At 37.8% G+C, this 8,949-nt stretch overlaps 1 protein-coding gene across 1 annotated transcript; it reads right to left on the bottom strand.

Annotated features, from left to right (window-relative positions):
* Window positions 1-1,432: 1,432 nt before the first annotated feature.
* On the bottom strand, window positions 1,433-8,583 carry LOC102436767 (tyrosinase-like; the record flags this gene model as incomplete). Its single annotated transcript, XM_006108739.3, has 2 exons — window positions 1,433-2,055; window positions 8,402-8,583. Coding segments are annotated over 2 exons (418 nt in total), but the record flags the coding sequence as incomplete, so codon positions are not given.
* Between the last annotated feature and the right edge of the window lie 366 nt (window positions 8,584-8,949).

Below are 8,949 nucleotides of genomic sequence, written 5' to 3'. Positions count from 1 at the left end.
TTCGGCTTATCTAGACATTTTAATGTAGGATCTTAATAGTTAAGAAAAATAGGAATGTTGTTTAACTAAAATTGAAGACAGACTGATATTCACATAATTGTTCTCAACCTTGAAATGTTTTGTAGAATTTTATACATTCTCTAATTAAATAAAATTCTTCTTAAGAGACAAAAGGTCTCTTAATAGGATTATTATTGTCATTGTTGTTAGCAAAGAAATGGCACCAGACCTTGGTTCAACAACCTTGGTCCTTGAGTTTTGGCTAAGAAAGAATTCAGAGCCAAGACTCAAATACCAGCAAAAGTTTATTTAGAAAGTCACAGAGGTAGAAGAAGTGAGCCATGGAAGAAATGAGCCAACTGGGCTGTGTGGGCTCATGAAAAAAGTTACAGAGGAAAAAGAAGGGCCCTTGGAGCTTAGAAGGAAGAGAGTAAAGGTACTTTCTGGGAAGAAGGGGGAAAGGCACAGGTGTTCTCCAGAGAGAGCAAGATCTAGCACTGGTCCTCCTCTGAGGGTTTTTATCCTTTCTCTAAAGGTGGGGATCTGAGGGGAGGTCCCAGAGAGCATCTCAATGAAATATCAGTTTTTCAGGTGTATTTTCTCAGGGTCCTGGTCTCTACTGATTGGTTGGCACTAGGGTAAGGGGTCATTAGTCTTTGCATGTGGCCCTGATGTCAGCCATGGTGTCACTTTCTCTGGTTTTGCTGCTTTTTTGGAACTGGAGCTAAAACACAACTGAGGCCTATATGTTCTCTCTAGTTTGTCTAAAACTCTGTCTCTGTGGTCCACAGACCAGAGGCTTTGTTCTTAAAATTACTTGATGCAGATCAGAACCTCATTGTTCTGAGGATTTAGTGCTTAAGGGAGTAATCATGCAAGGGCTTTTATGGGAATCGTATGAGGCTATTCTTTGGGCTCCTTGTTCCTCTTCTAATGGATCTATCACATGATTAGCCACATGCTAGGGGAGGAAAGGTCAGGGAAGGGTCTGAATCACATGACCAGTGAGATGAAAGGTCAGGGGTCTGAACTGCATGATGAGCAGTATGCCAGGGGAGGAAGTCACCAGGGGGAGAGGTCTTATCTTTCCAATTTTGCTAGTTGCCAGATACCTAGGAATTTCTGCCCTGGTGACCTTGTGTACCTGGCCTATTGTTCCTTCTCTGCTTATGCCTATCTACTGTCTCTTACACTGTCAACATATTTAACGAGCACATTTTGAGACAGGCACATAGCCAGATCTATTGAAGGGCAAGGCCCTTGTTTTCAGTGACCTTCAAAAGTATAGTCAGTACTATGGCAGGAAAGAGTGGAAGGTTGTTTTATATGTAATGTTTATAAACATTTTGGAGCAGGACTATAAAATGTAAGGGAAACATTATGCTTCCTGAGAAAAATAAAAATGCCCTTCTCAAGCTCAAAGAACTCAGTATAAATTTGTTACTATTTTATTAAAGCCAAAGACAATAAAAAGGAAACACCATTAAACAATGAGAAGGAAAGAATTAAAAGGATTCCCACATTTTATAAGTTTATCCAGATACAAGTAACAGTTACGAATGACCAAATAGCATTCTTTCCTTGAAAATATGGGGCTTGAGGGAAATTGTCAAAAGGATGAACAAAAACCAGCAAGGCCAGCACGGGTGTGTCTATCTGAGATAGAAGAGGGGTTCACTTTGTATTAGATTACAATTCTGATAATGGTCTTCACAGGCAAATACCAGGGATTTCTGTGGGGACATGCCCTGGGGACTTGAACAGCATCTGAATCAGAGAGAGGTCTGGCTTTCTGGCCCTACTCTAGTGTCTAAGCCTTTTATAAATGGCTCTGGTACAACAAGCTGTGGTAATCATCCTTTTCCATGAGGAGTGGCTGCTGTTCTTCAGAGAGCTGCTTTCTCTTTCGACGATGATGACGACACAACAGGCCAATGAGCCCTCCCAGCACAGCCGTGAGGACAGACCCCACTACAGCCGCCCCAGTGAGCCATGGCCAGATCTGCCTTGCTTGTTCTAAGTAGGGCTTAATGTAGTCTTGAAAAAAGTCTGGATCTGAAATAGAAAGGCATTCAATGTTTTAAAATTATTGTGGTCATCACCACCATCACCATCACCACCACCATCACCATCATCCTTGCATAATACTTTGGAGTCAGATGTTTGAGTTTGAAAGTCAGCCCTGATACTTATCAGCTGTAAGAGCTTAGGGAGGTTATACCTAATATTCCTATACCTTAATGCAGCGGTTCTCAACCTGTGGGTCGCGACCCCTTTGGCGGTCGAACGACCCTTTCACAGGGGTCGCCTAAGACCATCCTGTATATCAGACATTTACATTATGATTCATAACAGTAGCAACATTACAGTTATGAAGTAGCAACGAAAATAATTTTATGGTTGGGTCACAACATGAGGAACTGTATTGAAAGGGCCAGAAGGTTGAGAACCACTGCCTTAGTGTCTTCATCAGGAAAATAGGAAAATAATAATATCACCTTGTTGGAATGTTTTAGAGTATATAGATAATATATAATCTATAAATTACACAGTGCCTGGCCCCAAGACAGTTTACTAAAACTCGTTGAGCTATTTATTCTAGTATTTTGTCTCCCAATTTCTAAATAACAGGCAAATATTGCTATCTCTTAATTATCAAGTTTATCTCTGGAATTCCTCAAATGTAAATAATGAGTTGGTTCTCTTACAACTTTTTTAAAAATTTTAAATTCTTTATTGTGAAGACATATCTACATATGCCTTCTTTTTCCCCAATTAACACTCAACAAAACAATAAAAACACAACAAAAGTAAAAACCCCATTAGTTAAGGCTATACGACACGAAACAAGCCTTTGGTCGTTTCTTTTTTTTTTAAAAAAAATATTTTATGGATTCCCCAAGAGAAGAAAGGAAAAAGACCAAGGTTAGAACATGATGAAGAAGAAACCACCACCCACCCCTTCCGCACATCTCCCACTGGAGATGTGCCTGCAACCCAGGTACATGCCCTTGACCGGAATCGAACCCGGGACCCTTCAGTCCGCAGGCCGACGCTCTATCCACTGAGCCAAACCGGCTTCGGCCTTTGATCGATCTCTTAGACCCCCTTCCCACCCTCCCCTGCCTTCCCTCTGGTGTTTGTCGGTCTGTTCGATGCTTCTCTTACAACTTCTTTTTTTGATCTTTTCAATATAACAAAATCATGATTTTTATTATTTTTAGTATTTAGATATTATTCATAAGTTGAACCAAGTATTATGCTATGATTACATTTCCTTTCTTACATTATTATTCCTGGAAGGCAATAATTTATGGTATCCTTTTGTTTGATTTTAAAGTACCCATCACTGTTTATCAGATAATCTAACATATTCTACATCCATTTTGTAATACAAAGGAAAGAAGAGTGCACATTGGGCTTCACCCTGCAGCAGATTATGGCTCCGTGACTCAAGTGTTGAGCAAAAGTAATATATGCAACTTTGGGGTAGTTTCCTTAAAAAGAAATGGCATGCCTCTTTATTGTTGCTTATTTAGCTGGATTGTGGTTTGTGTCTTGGAGAGCCATCATGGATCACGTGGTCCAAGTTAAACCCTAGGTCTTGTGGAACTATAAGAAGGGAGTGGCTCTGGTTCCTGAAATTATGAAGTGGAAACTGGACAACATACCAAGACTGTTATTTGAGCAATACATTAACTTACTTAAGCCTTGGATATTTGAAACTAGATCTGCTCCCTATTCTCACCTGTCCACCCTTGCTGATGGAGGAACTATAACCTTCCTTTATGACCCATTTCCTCCACAATAGGCAGTTCATATGCGGTGGACCATTGACTTAAGATGGGCCAATCATAATCATTACTCAGGATTCACTGTGCTGTGATTGAGAGTCCATGGCTCAGGAGCTGATAACAGATTCAACATGTGGAAGACAGGAAGAAGTCAGCACACTCCCAAAAGCAGAGACCAGAGACAGAGAGTAACAAGAGTCAGAGAATGAGAGAGGCCGTCTTTAGGGTGCTTAGTTCCCTGCCTCTCCCTGTCCCTCAGTGTCAGCCCAATTTCTGCCTTTCCTTGAATTTTATAAACCAGTAAATTCCCTTTTCATCTAAGTTCATTCCTATGGAGATTCTGCCTTTTGACTTTCAAAAAGTTCTAATTATTTTTTAAAAGTTAATTACATGCCTGCTACAATAAAGACAGAGAAGCATCTTCACATATTCTGGAGTTACAATTATATGTAAGACTTACATAAAGTCGAAATGAGATCCACAAACCAAGGAGAAAAGGAATTTTTGTTTAATAGACTAAACAAAAATTAGGGTAGCAACACAAAGTAAAATTTAAAATGAGAGTCTCACCTTTAACCATAAACTTAGTAAGGCTCAGAAAAATTAAAACAGGGATGTTGTTTTGTAATCAGGGGAATTTAGTAATCAGGGAAATTTGTATATTAAAGCAGTATTCATTCACAGGAGATAAAAGTGCAGCTCCTGTGGTGTAAGTGGGGCTATAGGGCTAAAACCCTGTCCACTGCTGCTAGCCGTCTTCTTCCCGGGCACTGTCCTTTTGCCCGCTGTCACTAAGATCCCTCTAAAACACCTTAGAACTCATTAAGCATAATTTGAACAATATTGAAATTTAGTGTTTCTTTTCATCAGGAAGGGACAATCACTTGCAAATGGCACACATGAGGTAAATTATTAAAAAAGATTTATAAGTTGGAATTATAGCAATTTATATCTAAACAATGAAAGCAAACAAAGGTAAAAGAAAAAAAAGAAATTTTAAAATGTGAAAACTTTTTTCATCAGTTTTTAATATATTTTAAAATTATTTTGAAAATGGGACTGCAAAGGCCTAGCATATGTTGCTATTAATCACTTTAATATATAGTGCACTTAAGATATCTGACAAAATGCAGAGTAAATAGAGGTTACATGATAAATATGATTTCCTTTAATTTTAAAAGAATTTAACTAGAAATAAATGATAAATACTGTTGAGCCCTTCCTGTGACTTGAGTCTCCTCTTCCTTTACTCCTCCAATGGGTTTGGTTGCCTTTCAGTAAAAAGTACCCATTTGGACATGAGGGAAGGAGCAATGAGGTGAAACATGTGTGTGAAAGACATGTGTGGGTTAAGGAGGACCCTTTCTTCCATGGAGTAATAGAGAGATAATTGGTTTGGAATATAATATTTGCCACTTACTAGCTTTGTGACTTAAAATCAGTCACTTTATCCTTCTGGTCTCAATTTACTCACCTACCAAACAGAATAGAAATGACATAGCAACTTATTTCCCCTGCTGTCTCATATCACTCCCTTTCACTCCGTAACAAAAGCAACACAGAGGTTCCTTCTGTGTCTGGCCCGGCTCTTGTTGTTACTACCTCAGTGAATTACATCACCATTCGTTATTTTCACAGCCCAGAAAGCTTAAAGGCAACCCTAGTATCTCTTTCTTTCTCACCTCATATAAAAATCCTTTTTTCAAATTATGTAAGTTTTCTTTGCAAAATAATATCAAATTCTTTAGTGCTTTCTGCCTCCTTTCCTACCACCACCACTGCAAGCCAAACTGCCTTCATCTCTCCCGCAGACACTTACAATAGTGTTTTCACTGGCCTCCCTAAATATGCTTTCAACTGCTACAAACTTCCTATATGCTGCAGGAACAGTGATCTTTTATAAACTCTAATTTGACCATGATCTGTTTACAGTTTATTAAGGCTTCCAGTATTCTAACATTATGGCCAAAATCCATAATCAAGAGGAGCCCTTTATCAAATAATTAATTCTTCCTCTCATACTGATATCCTCTGAAACGTCGCTTTGTTGATCTCTAGAAACGGGACATCTCTAAATGAGTCATTAGGTAAGTAGTTGTTTAAGGCCTTTCTCTTCCATTAGGATGTAAGCTCTGTACAGATAGAGGCTGTGTTATTTGACACTGTATCCACAGTATCTTAGACTACATCTTGTTCAAGGTAGTTATTAAACATATGTATGCAGAAAGGATAAATAAATCAATAAAACCACTTAGAAAAAAACCTAGTGTAATAGAAGACTTGACACATGTAAAAATACATATCAAAAAATGACCTGGGTGTTAAGAGGGATGACATTTTTCTAACAAGCTTTACTTGTATTGGTTAAGAGATACCACCCTTTGTGATAAATATCACTTAAACTCAAACTAATTCACTGATTTCACTCCATACCAGATACCAGTTGGTACTTAGGAAAAGCTTTCAAGATATCAATCCTGATCTTGTAGGGCTCCCAGCCAAGGTGGAGAAGGGAAAGATTTATCCTCAGGAAAATAGCCATGTAACTCTAGTAAAGGAATGAATAAACATGGCTACATATATGTATAAATGATTTGATATCCGAGAGTTTGACAGATGAATAAATAGCATCAGAATTTAGCCAGAGAGAAGAGCATATTCAAAAACATGAGTCAATGAAAGAGTCTGGCATGTTCTAAAATGGAAATCATAAAACCCTAAGTGATGAATCTAAAATGGAAATCATAAAACCCTAAGTGATGAATCTTTGGAAAGCCATTATCAATATGCTGCCCTCATTATGTACTATGGGTATTTACACAAGAAAGGGAAAGCGTTAAATGAGACTGCCCCTCTTTATGACCCACTCCCCTTACCACACCTCCACAGTTTGCAAAATCCCCTGTTCTCTTAAGGTTTTCAAAGATCTGATCTTCTCTGCCAGCCATTTCAGTGTGCCTTCCATTGGCTATGATATTCAGATAAATCAAAATAGGTCAGTTGAACTCACATCTGTTTAGTGGTTCCCCAAAGGAGAGGAAAAGGATAAAATGCACATTCTCTCATTGGCCCTAAATTGTGGTTCTGCTATGCAACATACTAGATGGACTAGGACAAGTTGTTTATATTCTTTAAGCCTCTGTTTTCTCACCTTGAAAAGGAAAAAGAAATAACAGTACCTACTTCGCAGGGTAGTTATGAATGTTAAAGGAAATAATGTACACAGCCTCCTAGAGGAGTTCTTGGAACATAAAAAAATACTATGTGTTAGCTACTGTGGAATAGCTAAATTTAGCTCCTCTGTGTAATTTCCCATAATTCATACTCAAATAAGGGAATTTTATATATATGATATCACTTTCCACCTTCATTTTTCCTGCTATCCTTTTAGTTTAGGGTATTCCCTGCCCCTTTTTATCTGCAACCTTCCTGCTATTCCTTCAAGGCCTGGTCTTGTCTTTCTAGATGGAACTACTCAGAAGTCATTGTTTTCTTCTCTGTAAAGGTTATGACTCTCGTACTACACTTAACACAGCCTACGTTTCATGCTTTCTTGCACAATTGTCTGACTTTCACTTTGAATTTAGAGCTCTTTGGGGTCTGGAACTAGGTCAGTCATTATGTCACTAAAGTCTAGCACAAGAGTTGATAAAAGTCACTCATTTGTTCATTTTATCTATCCATTTATGTTTTCACAAATTATCAATGAATATAATAAAATGTCAGTGCTTGTTGAATGCCTCTTACCCACAAACCACACGCTGTTTTGCAGCTTTTGGATGTTGACCTTCTTAGAGCGGAAGCATTGTGTAGTACAGTGTTGATATCACACTCCTCCACATATCGGTGTTTAATATTGGGAAAGTCACTTAAATTCTCCTCATATTAGTATTCTCACCTCTTTCTAGTGATAATGAGACTTACCTAATATAAGGTTGGTTAATAACGCATGTATGGAATCTGCATGTAGCAAGCTCTCGAGTGAGGGGAGACATTACTCTCTGTTCATTATCAAGAAGTTACTGATATAGATCTACTAAAAAAATGTATTTAAAACCCAGATCTAATTACAATTCTAGAGTTTTTTTTATCTCTATCTTAATCATAGCATAGCAGTTATCATAAGTTGTTGTTATTATTTGGGTTTGAATAATAAAATGTCCAGATTTTTTCTTGGTAACCCAGCAGGGAGTTCCCAAAGATGATTTCAAAACTGCTACATGCACTAGGCTCCTTAATCAAAATATCTATATGAGATATTTTGATCCCAGTATTTCAGGTTAAAAACTGAGATTCATGGACTTGAAGTCACACCACAGTCAGCAGATAGTCATATTTCAAGCCCATTTTCCCCACTGATTTTAATTCTAGTCTCTTTCCATGGCCTTCATGTATGAAATGTATATTAAGCAGAATGAATATGAGTTGGAAAACCCTTGCAACTTGGTTCATGTAGTAATAAATTGGTAATAAGTTTGGGGCTGTAATGCACTTTCCCAATTTAAAGGATTTGGTGATAACATTGTACAAACATAGGTTTTGTATTCTCTCAAAAGAAATCGGTCACACTTTATTCAGCAATTTATGTGAAAGAAATTGAACTTTACCAGGATCTTGTAGGTAGCTATAGTCATAGCCCAGGTCTCTGGATGGAATAAAGAAATCACCATTCCTGTAGAGGGGTATGAAAGGAACCATGTAGGAATCCCGGTTATGTCCAATGGGTGCGTTGGTTGCTGGATAAACTTCTTGAAGAGGACGGTACCTTCGGAGCCACTGTTCAAAAATACTGCAGAGGAAAGGATTATTCAGACTCAGAAACATATCATTTATAAAGAAAATATTTGGATTTCTTAAAGTAAAATAACAAGACATATCTTAAAATCCCAAGACATGGAAAGATGCCAAATATATTTTTCATTTTTTGCAAGTATTCAGTAAAGCACCAGTTCATGCTGTCAGGCCCTGATGAAACTCATTCGTTTGAAAGAAATATTAGAGAAAACTTTGAAACAGGAATTTTTTTAGAAGATAAATGAAACTTACATGATAGGTTTAGATCCTTCAGAATGCTGCAGAACAAGGGTAATTATTGGTTGAGTGACAACTGAGTCGTAGTTATAAATTAAATATGTTCCCGTGTCAAAGAAAGTTA

The sequence above is a fragment of the Myotis lucifugus genome, unplaced genomic scaffold (assembly GCF_000147115.1).
Source record: "Myotis lucifugus unplaced genomic scaffold, Myoluc2.0 scaffold_3339, whole genome shotgun sequence".
Classification (NCBI taxonomy): Eukaryota; Metazoa; Chordata; class Mammalia; order Chiroptera; family Vespertilionidae; genus Myotis; species Myotis lucifugus.
The sequence above is the reverse complement of the archived record's forward strand: the minus strand, read 5'-3'. Positions and strand labels throughout refer to the sequence as shown.